This window comes from Sardina pilchardus, chromosome 21, assembly GCF_963854185.1.
Source record: "Sardina pilchardus chromosome 21, fSarPil1.1, whole genome shotgun sequence".
Taxonomy (NCBI): Eukaryota; Metazoa; Chordata; class Actinopteri; order Clupeiformes; family Clupeidae; genus Sardina; species Sardina pilchardus.
The window spans coordinates 25,585,043-25,605,473 of NC_085014.1; the positions used below are offsets into that span (position 1 = coordinate 25,585,043).

Below are 20,431 nucleotides of genomic sequence, written 5' to 3' on the forward strand. Positions count from 1 at the left end.
TAATAGCCCAATAAAAAGAAAATAACTACATTTACATAAAACATTTGAAAAGTACAAATAGTGTGCTTTTTAACAACCTTGTTGTTATTGCAACACGTTATAGTAGAAATATGTGTTTAATGTGAATGGACAGCTCTATCTCTGGCATCTAAGTGTTGCTAATATAATAGAAACACGTCAATCCACTGACACTGAGTGACATGCTCGTTGCATAAAGGTTCAACAAGGAAACCATGTGAAAGTAGGGTCTTGTTGTGGACGCTTATTGGCTCAGAAATATGGAGTCAGATGACGCAATTTTCCGTGTTTCCTCTGAGTGGTGAGAGTCGAGGAGGTTACTATCGGTCAGTGTTGTTGGCTGAGACACAACAGCGACTTGAGTGTGGCGGGGCTGAAGGTAAGACTGTAACTAAACCAACCAGATAAGCGGGTATATTGTCGGCTTGGTACTACAATCTCATTAACAGCCTTATCTGTATTCAGGTGAATGTAACGAGTTTTGTCTTCTTTGATCATTACCCTTTTTAGCTGATTTTAACTGCTAGCTTGCCAGCTAACATCAGCGGGCGGCAGGAGAGGTAAACGTTGCTTTCAGTTAGCACACTGGCTAGCAATTGCTTTGTTGTTTTGTCCGGTGTAAACAGTTCGTGGTCTTTACATTATTAAGTGCACGAGTTTAACAAACATATACTAGTCCAATTCCTGGTTAGGATTTTCCCTTTGTCAGTAAGGCGTGCAGCTGTAGGCTGTAGCCTATGTGATGCTCATCTCATCTCATGTCATAGCCAAACGTGATCCCATGAGTAAATGTTCCACGCTGTTGTGAATGATGGTTGGCATGCCATTTGTTTCTATGTAGCCTACCACACATGTAGTCAGTGGTGTCCTGATAACTTATATCATTTTGCGAACATCAAATCCCATGATGTCATTTTACTGCCAAACAGCTCGTGATCATTTTTTTTTTTAATTCAAAGAGGGACACACCAGACATACTACGTACGTCATTTAATGGCACCTGCATCTGACTCCCTGTCTGGATGGTGTGATGCCAGAGAATTCTAAAATACATACAGGGCTAGACATCAGGTCATCATCCCTAACAAAGGGTGACCATATTTATCATATCAAAACTGTCAGATTTGGATGTCAAACAAATGAGTAGCCTTGGGCAAACCTACATAATCAGATACTAATTGAGTATTTAAACCCTTCCTCAGAGTTGAGGTAATTCTTGGGTTTGTTAGTTAGAGGATGCAGTTGAGTCATTCTTAATGAGATCGCTCTCTAAGTTCTTGTCATCAAATCCGTGATGGGGTCAGTGTTTGGATTAGAAGAGCTGTGTCCTCACCTGTGCGTGGGGTGAGCTTGAAGGCGGCCAGCCATTGGCTGACTCACTCACCCCTGCATTGTGGACTGCACAGACCAATAGCCAGGAGGAAGATGCTGTGGACCTGTGCATTACTGCAGAGGTTATCATGACTGTGGGGTGGGGTGGGGGAATATAAACTCAATAGTCAGTGTGTGTGGGATGGACTCAGCCGGGCTCATTCATCCAGCACAGAGCTGTCATCCACGTCTGCCGCTAATGTGTTTGGTCTGACAGCAAGAGACTGAGTCGCTTGCCTGAAAGTTTGGTAGTGTGTCAGTCATTTGATATAGCTTAATCATCGTTATAGTGCTGTAGCGCAAAAGCATCCTCACCAAAGTCAAATCAACTGCATTAAGGTATGTGCCTGCTTTTCTTAGACAGTTGCTCAGTTGGAGTTGGATGATTTATTTGTAGTCTTTCCTGTAGTTGGAATGTATCGTGTAAGCTGTGATAACTGGTGCAGTTGTGCTGTTGCAGGTCATTCGAGGCTGCTCTGCTGGTAATGTGTACATGGTTTGGGCAGAGCCTGGTCATTAAATTGGAGATCATTCATTCTGATGTAATCTGAACAATGTAAATCCAGAGATCAACAAAATGTGCCATAGGCCTGTGTGCTGTCGCCCATTTGCTTGTTTAACACGTTTTCTCACCCAATGACAGCATCAATATAAACTGTTTATATCACTGTATGAATATATTAATATCACTATATCTATAACTGAGTAAATATAGATATTTTAATATCAAGTAACAGAGTTTATTTTTTGAGAAGCTGACCAAGCCGATTGGTACATCCGTAGTCCAGTCTCTTATCAGTGGTTCTACCTAACAGTGTCTTTTCCCATTGTGTTTTACTCGGTATCACCTTCACTTACATCAAGCTTGCAAGACTTGACGTAATCAGACTGCAAATTCAACAGAACTGTTTGGTAGGGCTTGGCTTTATCAGTTTAGATAAATGTCTTTGTGTAAGGATCAGCTCAATGATATTGTTTGAAGTGTGCCAGCAGGGTTAAGGATGGTGTCACTTAAATAAAGAAAACTTAACTCCTTGAGTAATCAGGATCATCTCCCACGTAATCCAATTTTTTTTTTCTAATTCAAATGACATGAAAAAGAGTGAATTTTAAAGCAACAACAAAGCACTTTTCCTCTGTCGCACGATCATTATATGTGTATCCAGCAAATAACGATGTCCACAGACAAGGCAGAGTATGTTGCATGATTTTATGAAAGTATGAAGTAATGCGACATTGAAGTCAAATTTGTAGTTTCTTATGTCTCATTCCATCGTACTACAGAACTGCTACTCGATCTGGTAAAACGTACATAGTGCGGTTATAGCCGATAGAGGGCCGCAAAGTGAATGCAGAAGTGCCGTGCACCCTGTTAAGAGTTGATGAACCACTGAAATGATTTTGCGAACAGTATTTTACAAAAAACACACAGGTGTACAAAAACTCCTTAGTGTTGCTTTAAGCTAGACACAACAGTTGTAGGCAAAACTCTTGTGATCGTATCTTTATAGGCAAGGCTATTTTTTGTATATTGTTAAGCTATTGTCTTTAAAATCAGGGGGAACAAACTTCCTAGTATCAACTCAGCCACGGTAGACTGATCGTTACAGACAAAGCTTGTGAGGCATATGAGAGAGGAGTGGGGGCACTTGAAATGGTTAAAACCGTTGGGTTGGCTTTACTGCAGCACCTGCAGTCTTAAAGGGCTCTTAAACAGACATGGATTGCAGTCATGTTGGAGGAGCAGAGGAGAGTCTTTGTCTGATGTCCAGTGCTTTTTAGTGTGCGTCATAAACAAATGGCTGTGACTTCCTTCTGAAGCGCCACAGCCATGTGACCTGGGCAGTCGTGACTTCGGTTAAGAGAGACATGGCTGGCTGGCTGGCTGGCTGGTTGGCTGGCTGGCTCACCTCCATGTGTGACGAACAGGCAGAGTTTACGAGTGGGCTCTGAGGGCAGGCTGGAAGTGATCTCCTCAGAATAGAATGTTCTTTTAGAAGAAATGGATTCACTGGAAATGATGGGGTTCTCTCTTACGCTTTCTCTCCACTGTTCTGATGTTTGTCCACCAGGCAGCCCAAGACATCTGACGTTTCACCTCAGCCCCGAAAGCACTCTCTCAGGGGCGTTCACATCCCTTGCTGTCGTTCCTGCCCCTCTCAGGAGAGAGCCCAGCTCTCCTTGGCACCTCGGTCGCCACACTCCACTTCGTCCTCCCCTCTCTCTCTCTGCAACACTCCCTACCAGACACACTCCAGGATGGGCATGAAGATGGACCTCCAGACGCTGCTGCTCCTGCCCGTGCACCTGCTGGTGTGGCTCTACTCCCTGCTCACCTTCCTGCCATGGTACTTCATCACCGGGGCCAAGGAGCGGAAGGCTCTGGCAAAGCGCAACAAGGCCAAGTCCACCACCGGACAGCCGGAGGGGCCGTACCGCTCGATCGACAGCTTCAAAAGCCTCGCGCAGATGGACTTTCCGGGGAAAGACACGCTGGACAAGCTGTTCAACTATGCGGTGGAGCGCTTCGGCCCAAATCATTGCCTGGGCACTCGGCAAGTGCTCAGTGAGGAGAACGAGACCCAGCCGAATGGCAAGGTTTTTAAAAAGGTATAGCACTCACACACTCACTAATAAAGCACATCACCTCAAATAGCACATACTGTACCATACTCACATAACACATCTTAGTGGCATAATGTAACATAGAACATACCATAGTGGTTTTTAAACTCACATAGCACATTTTAGTGGTGTAACACGCCCACAACTGAAGTATATAAACTCACATTGCACATGTCATTAAAGCGTAAGCACAAGGAATCAAAAAGCCTCATTCAGACTCTATCCAATAAGTCCTGCTGGCGCTGCTCATGTGACTTTCATTTCTGTAGGCTAAGTGTCATTCTGACCCATCAGCCATGTATGAATCACACAGTGTGTTCCAAGCGCTATTCAGACACTACAGACCCACTGTGTTCTCTTTCAGCTCATTCTGGGAGATTACAAATGGATCACCTACCAGGAAATGGACGTCATTGTGACTCACTTCGGCAGTGGCCTGGCCGCCCTGGGTCAGCAGCCCAAGAGCACCATCGCCATCTTCTGTGAGACGCGGGCCGAGTGGATGATCACGGCCCAGGCGTGCTTCCGACGCAATTTCCCTCGTAAGCACCGCCGATATCTTGCTGCCACCACTTCCTCTCCATGTCCTCTTTTGCCTTGGCCACTTCCTGTCTGCACGGGCGAACGCCAGACAAAGGCATCTTGTGTTAAGCCATGAGCTGCCCTCAAATGCCTGCCATGTACTCCTATTGTGGTGTATGAAAGACATTTTTTCACAGCCTTGTAAACTTGAGTGGGTAAAGAATTTTTGCTGATGTCTGCATGATGTCTTTTAGTGGTGACGTTCTATGTTCTACGTGTCTTTTAGTGGTGACATTCTATGCTACGCTGGGAGAGGAAGCTGTGGCCTTTGGCCTGAATGAGTGTGGGGTGACTCACCTGGTGACTAGCATGGAGCTGCTGGAGACTAAACTAAAGGTGAGTGAAGAAATATTTACACTTGCACTGCCCTTAGACAAGCCCATATTGACATTAATATTAACTTATTGGCTCAGATCTGGTATGTGATTAATGCAATGTTTGTGCCTGTGGCACCAGCAGTACATGAAGACTATCTTGAGCTGCTATTTAAGATGGCCTCCAGAATAGAGCTGAAAGGTTGGCGTAAGACTTACGTGTTTCTTGTCTCCTTGTTCCTTAGAATGTGCTCCCTCAGATCCATAACCTCAAGCACGTCATCTATGTGGATAACAAGAAGATCAACACTGCAGGCTACCCTGAGGGCCTGCAGCTGCACAGCATGGAGGCAGTGCAAAAGCTGGGAGCCAAGCCTGAAAACTGTAAATGTAACATGCATGATATTCAACTCAATTTGTACAAAAGAGAGATATATAGAGAGAGAGAGAGAGAAAGTGAGAGAATACCGATATCTGAGTGATATTGGATCTGTACATACAGCTCTGCACTGCACATTTTTCTGATGTCATCCAATGGTCTCCGAGGGACATTTGAATGAGTTGACGGTCATATTCAAAATTGAGAGACCTCTGCAAATTTGAATATGACCATCAATCCCTCAGCAACCGTAGGATAGCATCAGAAAAATGTCTAGTGGTTTTCCAGAACTGTAGATACTCAGACTATGGCAATGTTAGGCATATTGGGTAGATTATGTTAAAAGTAGTGTTTTGTTTTGTTTTGTTTTGTTTTGTTTTACTTGATTATATATTGGCCATCCATCTCAATGCCACCTCTTTTGCAGTGAGCCAGGAGATCGTGAAACCCACGCCCTCGGACCTGGCTGTCATCATGTACACCAGCGGCTCCACAGGCCGACCCAAGGGAGTCATGATCGTCCACAGCAACCTCATCGCAGGCATGACGGGGCAGTGTGAGAGGATCCCCGGCCTCGGGTGAGTCATTGACATCCTGTTGTTTCGCTTAGGCAGCGGGACGCCAACGCGACTTGCAAGAAAGGGGACAATCAAAGTCACGGTGTGGTCAACTGCATTGTCAACAGTACAGTACAGTCAGCTGGCTGGCTGCTGTTCCAGCGAAATTCACTCGCAAACATATTGCGTAACGCTAGCCACCGTGGAGTTGTCCAGCTGTAATGTGATGATGTGCTTCCTATTAGACCCAAGGACACGTACATCGCCTACCTCCCCCTGGCCCACGTCCTGGAGATGACTGCAGAGATTTCGTGTGTGACTTACGGATGCAGGATTGGCTACTCCTCCCCCCAGACCCTGTCGGACCAGGTAAAAAGCCCTCAGAACTAAAAGATCATTCTCAGAGTGAGTTGGCCCGGTTCCATTTGCTAAAAGTTCCACTTTTTCCCCCCTTACTGCAGTCAACAAAGATCAAGAGAGGTAGTAAAGGAGACTGCTCAGTGCTGAAGCCCTCCCTCATGGCATCTGTTCCGGTACGTTCCATTTAAAAGTGAATCACGTGATGACTGGTAAGACATACTTTTTAGTTGTCGCTCCTCATTACTGCACGGTGCCCATTGTTTTTCTCTCTCTTTTTCACCAGGAAATCATGGACCGCATCAATAAGAACGTGATGAGCAAGGTCCAGGAGATGAACTGTGTGCAGAGAACCCTCTTCAAGCTGGCCTACAACTACAAACTGGACCAAATCAAGAAGGGATACGATGCTCCTCTATGTAACGCGTAAGGAGCATTCTCACACTCCAGTCCTGACTGACACTGACCGGAATGTGACCCCAGGGAGTCTGCATTCTCCCTCATCACATGTACTCAATAAACCTCACATTAGCTTTTTACGACACTTGAGTTGAAAGAGTTGAGAGAGTGTTGAATGAGCTAATGTGATCAACATGTAATCCGTATCTCTGATGGTCCAGGCTGTTCAAGAAGGTGCGGTCCCTGCTGGGAGGGAACGTGCGCATGATGCTGTCGGGGGGCGCGCCCCTGTCCTCGGCCACCCAGCGCTTCATGAACATCTGCTTCTGCTGCCCCGTGGGCCAGGGCTACGGCCTCACGGAGACCTGCGGAGCCGGAACCATCACAGAGGGTGAGGGAGCCGCACAGCTGCGGCCAGCGGCCAGCTGCGCACGCTGAACTATATACAGTATTTTAATCCGACGTCTTGGGCGGAAATGTTCCTCAGCTTAAGAGGACTATTTATTGGTTAAGGAGTGATGAGCACCTTTGTATTCTGGATATCCTCTACCTTTGTTCCAGCCTGTTGGTTTTTTTGTGTGTTTGTTTCCATGGAAATATAAACACATGATTCAAAATGCTGAGGTTGTAACATACTTAAAACATGTCGTGTTAAAACACAGTGTTTTTTCCCTAAATAGATTGTTCCAACATAATAACATAAACTATCTTTGAATATTATTTGTTGAACATTGACTGAAGAGAATGGGGTTGTGCTCTTATAAAGACATTCTAAGCTGATCTTTGTTTGAACAAGTGGGCAAGCTGCATCTTGCTGCACTAATCTAATGAGAGGCTTGTTCCACAGTGGCTCAGGGATCAGAGCACTCCTGTCTAAGGGTGGTACCTGTCTCAAGGGCTTTGCGGTGGTGCTGATGGTATGTGTTGTTTGTGCTTGTTTAGTGGCGGACTACAGCACAGGCCGGGTGGGAGCCCCTCTAATCTGCTGTGAGATCAAACTGAGGGACTGGGCAGAAGGTAGGTCCAAGCACATGGTTCACACTAGCACTAGCACTCAATGCCTCAGGCCGTAACCTCAGCCTGTAATTATGAAAGACTGTCTTGTAATGTCATGCAATCTTTAATAGACGTGTCGACTCAAATCAACCCTTCTTCCAGGTGGTTACACAAGGAAAGACAGACCACACCCACGTGGAGAGATCCTGATTGGGGGTCCAAACGTCACCTTGGGCTACTACAGGAAAGATGGCAGCATCAACGATGACTTCTTTGTGGATGAAAATGGCCAGCGGTGGTTTTGCACGGGAGATGTTGGAGAGATTCACTCTGATGGCTGCTTACAGATTGTGGGTGTGTGGCCTTATATGGTTTTCCAGAATGTGTATGTGCTGGTCACAATAGCACAGTGTCCCTGGCAGATATGCACTTGGTCAACATACCAGTTGCAGGTGGTACAAGCATTTTTTAGATAAAAGAACATTGTGCACTGCAGTTGAAATTATTTTTCCTTTATTCTGTTCTAGACCGAAAGAAGGACCTTGTCAAGCTGCAAGCTGGAGAGTATGTCTCACTGGGCAAAGTGGAGTCTTCCCTGAAGAACTGCTCTCTCGTTGACAACATCTGTGCATATGCCAACAGGTATCGTCCCAGTCTGCTAAATCATCTGTTCGTCACTGACAGTGAAGGGCTATGAATGCTTCGTTGCACTTCTGTACCCTAATTCTCCAGTTCTCATGTCCTTCCAGTGATCAGAACTTTGTGATCAGCTTTGTGGTACCCAACCAGAAGAAACTGACCTCCCTGGCCGATCAGAAGGGCATTAAAGGGACATGGGAGGACATCTGCCAGCACCCTTTGATGGAGATGGAAGTTTTAAGAGAAATTAAAGAAGTCGCCACATCATGTAAGCATTGTTACCTTGTTTTGAACCTTCGGAGAAAGATGGGATTACTTGTGGTTATTTTGCATGTAACTGTGCCGTTTAGAACTCTTCAGCTAATCTCACATTTTATCATAACAAGTGTTACCATTGTTTGGTCCTTTTAAGCATGGCATGTGCGTAATCTGTTTTTAGTCACTACGTAGCAATGTCTAGATCCTAAAATAGGGATAATCTCACATGCACACTCACCACTTCCTGATTCCTATCCTTATTTGGTTTCCTATCCTGATTTCTGTTCCTATTTGGTTTGTCAGTGGAGCCACCCTGATATATTACTTAGAAACGGCATTTTTTTCTATCGTTACATTATTTCTGGTGTTCATTAAGCTTACTTAATGTGCTGTGAGTAATCCATGAAGAGTAAGCATTAAGCTGAGCGATCTGAACTTTTAGCAAAGTAGTTGTACAACAGCTGGAATCAATGGATTGCACTGTGGGAGATTTCTTCTGCACTAGAAGTGTTTGACATTCTGTAATGCATAGTGCTACGGCCATTCAAATAGAGCAGCGGTTCCCACACTTTTTTCCCTGCGTACCACTTTCTACATCCTGCCTTGACTCGCGTATCCCTACCATTTGACACATTAAAAAGTAACATATTCTATTGCCGTATTCCAGGCATCACGTTTAATAAGCCGGCTACTGTAGTGTAAGTCTACTGTAGAGTATACAGATGATATCCTTTAATTAAACATATCATTAAACCCTGATTCAACACCTCTCCGCCAAAGCCCTTCTCATCTCACGTCACGTACCCCCTAGAAGCAGCTCCCGCACCACCGGTGGCATTAAAAAAAAGTGTCTGTTTGTGCCTTACACTACCCCTTGGAGGCACAGGATGGCGCTGTAACCTGGTGGAGTCTGTGCCGTTGCCTGATTAGTCATTGTGGGATAGACATTGTGACATAGTGCTTTGGCGCAACTTCTGGATACAAGTCATTCCAGTTGACGTGGGTGATGTTGACCACGTCATGTTGGGGGAGATATCAGGATGAGCAATGGTGGTGATTATAGAACATTCTGGAACAAGTGGCTGTGCTTACATACCTTTGTTTCATCCCACAGCGAAACTCCAGCGCTTTGAAATCCCAGTGAAGGTCAGTTTAAGTCCAGAACCCTGGACACCTGAGACGGGCCTGGTCACCGACGCCTTCAAGCTAAAGAGGAAGGAGCTGAAGAACCACTATCTTCACGACATCGAGAGAATGTATGGGCGGAAGTAGGACCAGCACTCCAAATCGCCAAATCCCACTCTTCACCATTCCACTGTCACCTTCAGTGTATCGGTTCAAATCCGTTGACTATTTCCAGTCTTACTGTTCAATGCTTAAAGCTAGCACGGGAAAAAAAAAACACAAAAACATATGTTGAAGTTCAACTCCAGTAGCTTTTTGTTGTTTTTGTCGGTTTACTCCTTTTTGTTTGTCCAAAGTTAGGAGCTTTTTTCAGCGTTCAAATATGGCTTAGTGGCTTAGCAGTGGAATTGTTATAGGAACTGTAAAATGTCAGTGGCCTGACACATTGCGCCTAATGGGCTTGATGCAGCTTTATCAAAACCTCTTCACCTCTTAAAATGAATTCAACCACACAACAGCAAGAAACTGCCATACATCTTTCTAAGCTTTTTTTGTAACTACAGTCTAAATTATCCATATTATTAGTATTTATTGAAGAAATACTTATCAAGCATTTCTTTGCAGTATAATTTAACCGTTTTTGCCGGCTTCCCCTGGGGAGTTTCTTGAATAAGCAAGGGTGGTTGTTGTTTACTCCCTCCTAGTGGCAAATTGTGTAAAGCAGCGTCACTGTGCCTTCAGAAAGATCCAATGTTTCATGACAAACGTCTATATGTTTTGATGCCAGTGCATTTATTTATTAGTAGTCATGAAATAATGGATGGTTTTAAAATGTATACGACAGGCCTGCTTAAACAACGTGGGGCATGGGTCTGGATTTCACAGGATTTACTGTTACAGTATATGCCCCTAATGTTAATAAATCTTAAATAATTTGTCCTGTGTAAAAAAAAAACAAGGATTTTGCCATATGGCCAACTATTTATTTGAACTTGAATATAGTCTTGAATTTCAAATCGTAATTGGGTGCGCCTCTCTGGGTAGCTAATCGATCATCTCATTTCAGCAGTGAGATGACATATCAGATTTATTTATTTCTGACTGACTCAGGGTGTGTAGAATGGGGTAGTGTAGGTCAGCTGGAAGTTTTCGAGTAGAATTAACGAAAACTTTCCAAAATTAGGCCCTGACTATTTTAAATGTTACATACCATTACATGTCAAAGGCCATACTGAAATGTTTTACTTTGTTATTATGGATGTGAAATGCACAATGATTTTGGTGTTCTCTTTGTTTGTTCTTTGGGGAATTGGTATTCAGGTGTAGATAAGAGCTTAACTCTGATGCACACTTTACCACATCACCTGCCGTGTCAGCAGCAATACACTATATGTAACTGCTGTATGTCGTTCCACAAATGTCACGTTGGCAATCAGAATGTATTCTGTGTGGGTTTAAGATCCTGATTGCATTGATTATTTTATTCCCCCCATCTGCTGGACCACATTTCTTTACCATTACGTGTGTGATACATAAATTGAGGGATCTGATTTTTTTTTTTTTAATGGGATTTCATTACACTGCCTTGTTATGGTTGTTTTCTGTTTTAACTGAGCACTAAATGCAGGTATTTAAGGAAGCTTTTTTGAGAGATCAAATGAATACTGCACGTCTTATATTTGCTCATCTTATTTTAATATTGGCATAGAGATGTAGAGAATTGAAAATTCCTTAAAATCTGTCTGTAATGTGTTCTCAGCTATCGCTTGTTCATAGCAATTTCAGCTGCTGGACAAATTGGTACATAAACCATACATGCAACATTTTAAATGGATGAACACTTTTTTTCATTCTCAGGTTTTTATGTCAGGATTGAATTAAAACTGGCTGCTAAATTCCAAAACAATGCTTGGTATTTGGCGACTGACTTTATCAATTCTTTTTTTTTTTTTTTGACAGTCCTGTTGAAGGTGAATAATCCCAGTGAAGTACATTTGCTTGTTAGAATGTTTTATGATGCTGTTATTTATTCCATTGTGTGGGTCACATTATGTAACATACATTGTTATAAATAAAAATGTTTTGTAATACAATTACTTTGTTTTTGTGAAAGAAACGAATGACACATCCATGTATAACAAAAAGGAAGACTTTATTTACACTTTGTAACAAAAACACTGTACAACTACTTCAGTTGGCCCAATCCTGAAAACGGAAACAGTCACTAGCAATCTTCCACACAGGCTGGTCGCTGGTAGGAGAGGCTTGTGCAGTCAGCAGGAAGTTCTGATTAAAATACCGTTGTTTGTTTCCATCAAACTTCACTGAGCCTGCCGTAACAACCAGCAAGGTTGTCTGCCCTTGGGTGGCTTGCTCTGTTAAAAGAAGAGTAGGAGTAGCACAAGGTGAGATTTATGTAACAGGGTTGAAAGCCAAGAAAATGTATGTACCGAAATAACCAGAAACTATTTATGCCCTGAAATAAAATGTAACACCACATACCATGAACGGGTTGGCAATCAAGTGTATGCACTTGAAATTCACTCGATGGAAGGGATTCAAAGAACTCCCCCAGTGCATCTTGCCCTGAAACAGCATTGCCATTCCAAACCAAGGTGGCTTTATCCAGGTAGAGTCTTGTCAGGTGCTATGTCAGGTAAGGTATAAGAGAAGGGTTAATCTAAATAGCTCTGCTGTCAATACAATGGGGCTGTTCATGAATGGTATTCATCATACATACCCTCCTCTTCTTATCCATGCAGTCATAATAAATGTTGACAAATTCTTCTGAATATCTGCAGGACTGGTCAACATGGGTTCTGAAATCCTGTAGAGGCATATTAATCATAAGAATCTTTGTGACAACACGAGCACACGTTCCTGTTCTGTTGCTAACCCAATGACCAAGGGTGACACAATCACACATCAGCTACCACACCATTAGTTGTATGAAATCGAATACTCACAACTGTCGCAGCCATGTGAAACGATACTGGCAGACTTTGAAGTCTCAAAGTGGCAATCTTCTCTAAAATAAAGCTTTCTGGTCCTTAACCAGACTGATGCAGGATGACAACAGACTTCGCAGGCTAACGTTAGACAGAGCAAATTAGCAACTCCGCTGTTCCGTTCCTCAGACGACTCCACCAGCTGTTATCACTGAAAACATACAAGAGTTCTACCGTAAGATTTTTTTATTTGATTCCTCACGTTTTCTCATGCTATAGTACTTAAAACTACACACACATACATCATAAAATCAACTCACAAGCGGGAAAACATCCATGGACAGTAAAAGAAGCACCACACTACAATCCAATCCAAACCTCGGAATGCAACACCGTTGTCTCCCCGTGCGTCACAAAATCAACGCAATCGTTCCGCTTTAGAAGTAAATGTAGGAAACGTTAGTTTGTTTTCTGGTTGTCTTAGCGCTATTTTCGTTCAATTCAATTGGTTCTTATATACACACATTAAAGGAAAGTGCCTGTCAATTAAACATTAGGCAGACCACAAAACAAAATCTTGTTATGAATGTTTTGCACCGGATATAACCTCACTGTCCGACAACTGTTTCTTCCGACGAGGTTCAGCCTATCTTTTACTGTCTATGGGTTCAGCAAGTCATCTAGCTACACACACTACCAGGTCCAGGTGGGAGGAGAGTGCACTGACAAGATTGAGACTGGGTCACACAAGACTTAACAGCACATTATTTGTAATGAAAAAACACGATAGTGGTCTCTGTGAGTATTGCCAGAGTCAAACGCCAGAAACGGTAGAACATGTTATTCTCCATTGCAATAAATACCATCAAGCAAGACAGAGATTGAATAATCAGCTGATAGCAAATAATGTGTCCTTTGATCTGAAGACAGTATTGCAAAGTAACTCAGGGGATATTTTTGGTTTTTTACTTTCTTTTTTGAAAGATACAAACCTCCTGAAAAGAATATAAAATCTTTTTTTTTGTTCTAATTTGTTTTGTTTTTGTTTGTTTTGTTTGTTTTATTTATTTGTTTATTTGGGTTATACTAGTGCAGACAAAGATCCTTGAATATCCTGAATATCTCTGTAGAGTAGTGAATCCTGTTCCGTACTCCAGTCAAGTGGTGGCGGTAATGCACAAAGAAAAGGTGCCAACCGCCAATAAAATCAGAAGAAGAAGAAGAAGAAGAAGAAGTCATCTAGCTCAGACAGCTAGCCTTCTGTGGTCGACATTTGATATGATAATATAAAAAAGCTGTGATCATGGCGGGTTCCGTGTCTAATTTAGAAGTCTGCGATTTAGCCTATTCTGGAAAAATTGATGAAGTAAAAAAATGCATCCTTTCCGATAAATCATTGGCCACTAAAACGGATCAGGTAACGTTCAGTCAACGTTAACAGATAAAATAGTCTAACGTTAACGTACAGGCAGCCTAGCCTTACAAGCTAGCACAGTTTGCGCCGACATCAGAAAGCCTGCCTCTGCCCTGATAACGTTAACTGGAGATACCGTGAGTGGTGAAAATGTTGTAAGGAACTGTACATTGGCCTTTTTAAAGTTATAATTTGTCTCCCTTAGGACCAGAGAACAGCTCTACACTGGGCCTGTTCTGCTGGCCACACAGACATTGTATCATTTCTGTTGGACCTTGGTGTCGAAGTGAACATAAATGATGATGTGAGTTCTCATGAAGAACGCTTTTGCATATTCCCATTTTTACCAATGTAGTCATGTTACGTTTGTAAGAATTCAGAGAGAGAGAGAGAGAGAGAGAGAGAGAGACGTTTTTATTTTGTATAGGATCAATAGTGTAAGCATATTATTGCATGGATCAGGTACCATACTTTGGGGTGTTGGGCTGTAATGTCACATTTTTGTTTGTTTTGATTCCGTTTTTTCTTTAGGCTTGCTGGACTCCCCTTCATATTGCAGCTTCAGCTGGCAGAGAGGAAATTGTGCGATCCCTGATATCCAAAGGGGCTCAACTGAATTGTGTCAACCAGAATGGCTGTACACCTCTGCACTATGCAGCATCAAAGAATAAATTTGAAGTATGTATGGACTATGGCCACTATGGACTGATTTTACCATGGAAAGTACACGAATAAAGACAGATGTACCACTCACAGTTGTCCATGTCTTACACTATCTGCAATATTTTTTTTTCTCATGTTCCGTAAACGTAAGGTTTCCCATAGCAATTATATATGTGCTTTTTGTTGTTTCATTTTTCATTTGTCAATAGATAGCACGCATGTTGCTGGAAAATGGTGCCGATCCCAATGTCACAGATAAACTGGAATCCACTCCATTACACAGAGCCTCCGCTAAAGGGAACTATCGCCTGATTCAGCTTCTGCTGGAACAAAGTGCTTCAACAAACATCCAAGATTCTGAAGGAAACACTGCCTTGTATGTATCACACCACGCATGAATTGAGCTGACTTAATATGACTTCTGTGTATCATGCCACACACAAGTATGAGTTGAGCTGACTTCATGATTGTTTCTTTCTGTTTTAAGTTGGCTGGAACTTTGTTGGATTTACCATTCTCTATGTACTTTCAGGCACTTGGCTTGTGATGAAGAAAGAGTAGAGGCTGCAAAACTGCTTGTGGAACATGGAGCCAGCATTTACATTGAGAATAAGGAAGAGAAGACCCCTCTGCAAGTTGCTAAAGGAGGACTGGGAGCACTGCTTAAGAGGATTGTTGAGGGTTGATTATATCCTACCCATCTGTGAAAGAACTTTTGCAGTACCCTGTAAGAATATACAGCTATATCTTGAGCTGTCGAGAGAGGAACGAAATAGCCTCTTGTACGATTCCATAGGAGTGTTAAACAAACAAGCAAAAAACATGCTCCTATATCTGCAACTTGAACTACATAAAGATGTCCACCATGTAGTGTGTTAATTCCAGTTGTTCTATTTGTTTTGTTGGAAAAGGTCCAATATAAAAGCTTGCACTTACTTTAAACAGAGTGTACTTAAATCCTATTATTAATTTGGTATTTATGCATTGCATAACTATTAAGTATTTGTTTGATGTTAATGATAACTATAGGTCTGTTTTACAACCTTGCTGTTGGCTCTTGGCTGTTCACACTGATATTAAGTGTATGCATTTTGTATGGAATGATTTTACTTGCTTTGACCAAAATGTACATAAAAATAGTAGGAAATGAACATCTGCCGTCTTATGCTATGTTAAAATGTACTTTGCTTACCATATACTGTATAGACTTCAGTATTTAGAACAGTGTTAAGGCCTACATGTTCATGTACAGCAGTTGAAATGGTAAAACGATACTGGGATGAAACAGACCTCAGAAGTTTTGCCCACAAAAAGGATCCAAAACCATGTTTGCCCATATAAGGAGATCCTTCCTATATGGGCAAAGATACCCGGATCTCCTAACATGGGCAAAGATCCTCAAGTTTGGGTATTTGTTTTGTTGGTGAACTTCAGAGGCATCTAGATTTGACAAAATTGAGAAGTGGTCGTGGTTCACTTTTGAGTACATCACTGGGTTTCAAGGTTATTCACCTCAGGAGAAAAAAAAGAAGCATTAGGTTGGCCACTGAGCTAAGAGGAATCAATTTGTTCAGTATTCACAGAGGTAAACAAACAGAATCAAAAACAGCACTGACATTACATTATGTGATGGAGATGGAAAGGCAGGTTCCTACAAAGATCAGAAGTTCAAAATTGACATGATAAAGATAATAACAAAAGGCTGTATGGGAGATACTCTTTGAAACCTTGGCTAGCCTTTTAATGTAAGGTGCACAGAAGATGAGTAGGCTATGTGGTCTCAAGAGCCCAACATTCGCTGTAGCCTTGGTATACACTATTACCGATTATTGTCATTTAGATAATAATTTTCATTCTTCCACACTCTGGACATGGCTTCCTCCCATTTCCTTTTGGTCATCTTCCTCAGGGAACCTTCAATTAATTCAGTACAGAAAATGTATTTCTGTACGGTATCTTTGTCATAGATTGCTTCAGAATATTTCCCTCTGTTGTTGACAGCAAACCACTTCACCGTTGACCATGCACTGTTAAGCGGGTTTAGATGTGCGCATTGGAAAGGCAGTTGGAGGAGTTCGTGTCCGAATTCTTGTGCTACTTTGGGGCAACAGCGTAGAGGCAGCAAATCCACTGGTGACGATGGAGACTTCTGACATGAACTTGAAGCGGGGTATCGACGAGGCGTCCTCCAGCTTTGTGGATCTACTACAATAGCACATCTTCCGTAACATTCCGTTAAAGTGGAACAAAATTCTTGAAACATATCCTCAGATGCATTTAGATTGTTCGAGTGTAAATGAAACAGTATTTTGTAATTCCACGGGACCCATCCTCGTACACCCCCTGCATGAATTATGCTCCAGGTGTGCTTTCTAGGCTCAGCTTTCACACTTGCCGAAGTTATTTCTCCCGTTACAAGATACTCGGGAATTTCTGTCTCCCCAAGGTACACTCTATAGTAGCCATTGCTTTGAAGTTTCCGGATATCTTTGATGAAATCAGTGCATTGAGGACCATGATTGTTTTTTCGGTTCCACATGCGCTGTAGAAGGTGGTGCAGTCTTAAGCGCATGTCTTTCGACGCCAAGTCTGAACTCACTGATTGTTTTGTAATGTAATAAAAACAGAATTCCACAATCTTGCGTCACAGTAGTTAATTTAGTGTCTCAATACATTGTTGCAGATAGCAAATCAATGACGCATGCATTTCCCCTGCTTGATTCATGGAAATCTAGATTCACATGCATGTCCCCATGTGTTATTTTGATCATCTGCTATGAGAAACATCTGTAATTTTTAACACCAACAGAAGCCATTAAACAGGATAATTTAGGCCTCGAATTGGCCGGTGGTCTTGAGTTGAGCAAGCTGACCATTTCTCAAGGTGAAATTTACTCAGATGCTTTCAATAATGTTTTTATGCCTGAGCAGAGGCAATATTTGGGGGGCAGTGGCGATTCTAGAGATTTATAACAAGGGTGGCCCTAGTGGGGCACTGGTTAATTCAAGGGTGGCATCTAGATAAACAGAAACAGGCTCAAGTTGTTAAATTACTCAATACTCAGAAATTGAAAGACAAAGGCCATATTTCACATCAAATTTCGTTGTAATTGGATAAAATGTCAAATACAGTTTTCAGCTCATTTTCAGCTCTGATCAACCCGTTCAGGAATTAGGCCATTTGAGCAAAAGTGGAGGTGTGAAATGTTTTTTTTGCCAGTGGTTCTTAACTAGTCTAGTTTTGGAATCCATAAGTTCACATGTTCATAAAGTTGTGACCAACTATATATATATATTTAGCGTTCAGGCCAACGAATGTGGTGAGGTATACATGGTAAGACACAAAAAGTGCCTGGCCTACTTGTTTAACTGGTCTGGTTTTGGAAGCCACAATTTCACATGTTCATAAAGTTGTGACCAACCTATATATATATTCAGCCTTCAGGCCTACGAATATGGTGAAGTAGCCTACATGGTAAGACACAAAAAGTGCCTGGCCTACTTGTTTGGAAAATGCAGATGTTTGGCATTACATTTGTGAAGTCTTTAACTGCTGATGTTACCTTTCAAAGTACTACTTGACAGGTTTGTCTTTGACAGGGGTGCGTTGTTTCCATGTGGCATTTTAGTTTGGATGGTTTTATGCTCTCATGTGCACCCCACACACAGGGGTTTCTGTCTTATTTTGTCCTCAACTTAAGTGAATCCATATTCTATCTTACTTCAAGTATTAAGGGTTGCAGCCAACTTGCATTTAACATGATATCTTAAAATGATGCATACTTTTATAAAATTAGCTCCCTAAAATTATATCTAACATGACCTGTCACATAAACATTGTCTATGTCCATGCCATGGCAATGACTGACAGGCTATGAATAAAGTATATTAAAATAACGGGCCAATATTAGATCTGATCAGGTAGCATTTTAAATTGGTGATTTTTTAAATTTCTTTTTAACCACAAGCTCTGCGACCCATCACTCAGATCAGTACCACAACCCACTTTTCGGTTCCGACCCAAAGAAAACCAAAGAAACACTGGCCTAAGCTATGTAAACTTTCCACAATGTCAATATTACATTAGGGCAGTATACTATTTACAATACATACTCAGTGTTGGCTGAGTAGAATAGGCAGAAAATGTGCCTATATGATGTCATTCCACAGTCGCAATACTGGGTTTTGTGTGTGTGTGATAAGATAAATGGGCACTGGCAGATGCGATAGGTAAATATATGTTTGCGTGTTAACGCAAGCAGGAGCCTGTAGGCCTATTGTAAACTCACATGCTAAAAACAATAAGCCATGTAGCCTATAACGCTGCAAGTGCATCAAGAAAGGTCTTGCCTTTGACTGTTAGTGGCGAATAGTAGACTAAGATTTTGGGGTGGCACCTGGGGTGGCCAATTGAATCTCAAGGGTGGCCTGTGCCACCTGGAGCCACCCCTCTGGCTACGCCCCTGTTGGGGGGTGATGGAAGTATGGTTCTAAAGGCCCAGCACTGACAGAACATGCTTCAAAGGCAACGGTCCAGTGTCCAGTCTGTCCAGTTCAAAGGTTCAAGGGATCCAGGGACTGACTCGCCATCATTATTTATAAGGCCCAGTGTTTTTTTAGCAGCGATCCTGATTAAGCCCAGTTACTTGTTTATTATTTCAGTCCCAATGTAGCCTACCCCCTGCAACATCATGGCATTTGAGTTATGAACCCATTTCATTTTGATGTCATATGAAATGACATATTTTTGCTCCCAGGTATTCACTTGAATTACACAATGTCACCAAGTAGATCAGTTAGGCCGATAATGATTTGACAGCTGTGTTGTTGATGGTGTTGCAAGGTCTGTCTGTTGGTTTTGTCATACATAGTGAGAATTACAAACAAAAGTCAGTCCAGTCGAGACCACATCTTGATACAGTGTTCACCTTTGGACAGTCTGTGTTTTTGAGAGATACCATTGTTATGTGTCTGTGTCTGCAAGAACATGTGATGTGACCAGGTTATGTTGAGGTCTAGAGGCTGTTTGATCATTTGCCTTCTATATAGCTCAGGAATAACATGATAAGGCACTGCACAGAAGAGAGCAACCAAACATTCTTATTTAAGAAAGAAATGATTAACTAAAAGAGTGTATGATGGTGTCAGTAGGCCTATCTTAATGTTGTGGTTGAACTGAATGTTGTTTCAGATAAAAGCCTATATTTATAAATCTGAACATCTCTACAATATTTCTTGCCAAATAGTAATGAGAGCCGCCTTTAGCAAGCTAAATGTCGGTTTGAAGCCATGTTTACATCATGTCCATGTCATTAAGAGGTAGCTTGTCAGCTTGTCAGGACTGTTGTTGTCTACCTAATTGGTCAATGGCAGCAACAACAATGATAACAACATGTGCCTATTGGCGCAAATATTGTCCCAGAAACATTGCATATTGCAAGAACATTGATATTTTTATAGATACATTACACTGAACACCCTGTCCACCTCCTCAATGCATTCAGGTGATCATCAAAATGCATGGTAATGACTTTAAAGGCCAAAAAAAAAAAAAAAAAAAGCCAACTGAAAAGAAAAGCCAACTGATGCTGATGTTTCTTCACTAATGTTTTGGTTCTGCTTTTACAATTATTTATCAACTTCTTAAAGAAGTTGCGCTTTCGAACTGCATACACCACAAGGGTATAAGTGGACCTTTTCCTAATACATCTGGGGTAGAGTATCATCAGATGATGCTTTGGGATTAGCCTCTTATCTGTAAACACCAACTTAAAAAGTTTGTGATG

The 20,431-nt window shown here is 42.1% G+C and overlaps 4 protein-coding genes across 10 annotated transcripts; 2 read left to right on the top strand and 2 right to left on the bottom strand.

Moving 5' to 3' along the window:
- Positions 1-309: 309 nt before the first annotated feature.
- On the top strand, positions 310-11,713 carry acsl4a (acyl-CoA synthetase long chain family member 4a). 7 transcript variants are annotated; one of them, XM_062524160.1, is made up of 16 exons: positions 374-397; positions 2,254-2,301; positions 3,462-3,999; positions 4,379-4,556; positions 4,823-4,932; positions 5,156-5,300; positions 5,717-5,867; positions 6,092-6,215; positions 6,308-6,379; positions 6,490-6,629; positions 6,824-6,993; positions 7,545-7,619; positions 7,761-7,952; positions 8,126-8,240; positions 8,348-8,505; positions 9,610-11,713. In XM_062524160.1, exons 3-16 carry the CDS (start codon positions 3,649-3,651, stop codon positions 9,765-9,767), a joined length of 2,139 nt encoding a protein of 712 aa, XP_062380144.1. In that variant the 5' UTR covers positions 374-397; positions 2,254-2,301; positions 3,462-3,648; the 3' UTR covers positions 9,768-11,713. The 7 variants fall into 7 exon arrangements, with proteins under 7 accessions (XP_062380141.1, XP_062380144.1, XP_062380145.1 ...); XM_062524161.1 differs by lacking the exon at positions 374-397 and adding an exon at positions 437-483; XM_062524158.1 differs by lacking the exon at positions 374-397 and adding an exon at positions 1,504-1,728.
- Positions 11,714-11,753: 40 nt separating this feature from the next.
- On the bottom strand, positions 11,754-13,093 carry nxt2 (nuclear transport factor 2-like export factor 2). The gene is made up of 5 exons (XM_062524578.1): positions 12,889-13,093; positions 12,587-12,779; positions 12,361-12,447; positions 12,123-12,267; positions 11,754-11,995 (listed from the first exon to the last, which is right to left on the bottom strand). Exons 2-5 carry the CDS (start codon positions 12,599-12,601, stop codon positions 11,811-11,813), a joined length of 432 nt encoding a protein of 143 aa, XP_062380562.1. The 5' UTR covers positions 12,602-12,779; positions 12,889-13,093; the 3' UTR covers positions 11,754-11,810.
- Positions 13,094-13,801: 708 nt separating this feature from the next.
- psmd10 (proteasome 26S subunit, non-ATPase 10) lies at positions 13,802-15,796 on the top strand. Its single transcript, XM_062525122.1, has 5 exons — positions 13,802-13,985; positions 14,188-14,286; positions 14,514-14,660; positions 14,855-15,021; positions 15,178-15,796. Exons 1-5 carry the CDS (start codon positions 13,872-13,874, stop codon positions 15,329-15,331), a joined length of 681 nt encoding a protein of 226 aa, XP_062381106.1. The 5' UTR covers positions 13,802-13,871; the 3' UTR covers positions 15,332-15,796.
- A 583-nt stretch (positions 15,797-16,379) lies between these two features.
- On the bottom strand, positions 16,380-17,222 carry LOC134069217 (uncharacterized protein C21orf140-like). The gene has a single exon (XM_062525121.1). The coding sequence runs from the start codon at positions 17,215-17,217 to the stop codon at positions 16,465-16,467; it is 753 nt and encodes a 250-aa protein (XP_062381105.1). The 5' UTR covers positions 17,218-17,222; the 3' UTR covers positions 16,380-16,464.
- Positions 17,223-20,431: the final 3,209 nt, after the last annotated feature.

Bases quoted from the DNA above. Each gene is read 5' to 3' on its own strand.
- nxt2 (XM_062524578.1), bottom strand. The intron at 12,268-12,360 runs GTATGTATGATG...TACCTGACATAG, and splicing joins GCATGGATAAGAAGAGGAGG to CACCTGACAAGACTCTACCT. The intron at 11,996-12,122 runs GTATGTGGTGTT...TTCTTTTAACAG, and splicing joins TGATTGCCAACCCGTTCATG to AGCAAGCCACCCAAGGGCAG.
- psmd10 (XM_062525122.1), top strand. From the start codon at position 13,872: ATGGCGGGTTCCGTGTCTAATTTAGAAGTCTGCGATTTAGCCTATTCT. The intron at 13,986-14,187 runs GTAACGTTCAGT...TGTCTCCCTTAG, and splicing joins TGGCCACTAAAACGGATCAG to GACCAGAGAACAGCTCTACA. The intron at 14,661-14,854 runs GTATGTATGGAC...ATTTGTCAATAG, and splicing joins CATCAAAGAATAAATTTGAA to ATAGCACGCATGTTGCTGGA.
- acsl4a (XM_062524157.1), top strand. From the start codon at position 3,649: ATGGGCATGAAGATGGACCTCCAGACGCTGCTGCTCCTGCCCGTGCAC. The intron at 4,557-4,822 runs GTAAGCACCGCC...CGTGTCTTTTAG, and splicing joins CTTCCGACGCAATTTCCCTC to TGGTGACATTCTATGCTACG. The intron at 6,994-7,544 runs GTGAGGGAGCCG...GTGCTTGTTTAG, and splicing joins AGCCGGAACCATCACAGAGG to TGGCGGACTACAGCACAGGC.
- LOC134069217 (XM_062525121.1), bottom strand. From the start codon at position 17,217: ATGCGCTTAAGACTGCACCACCTTCTACAGCGCATGTGGAACCGAAAA.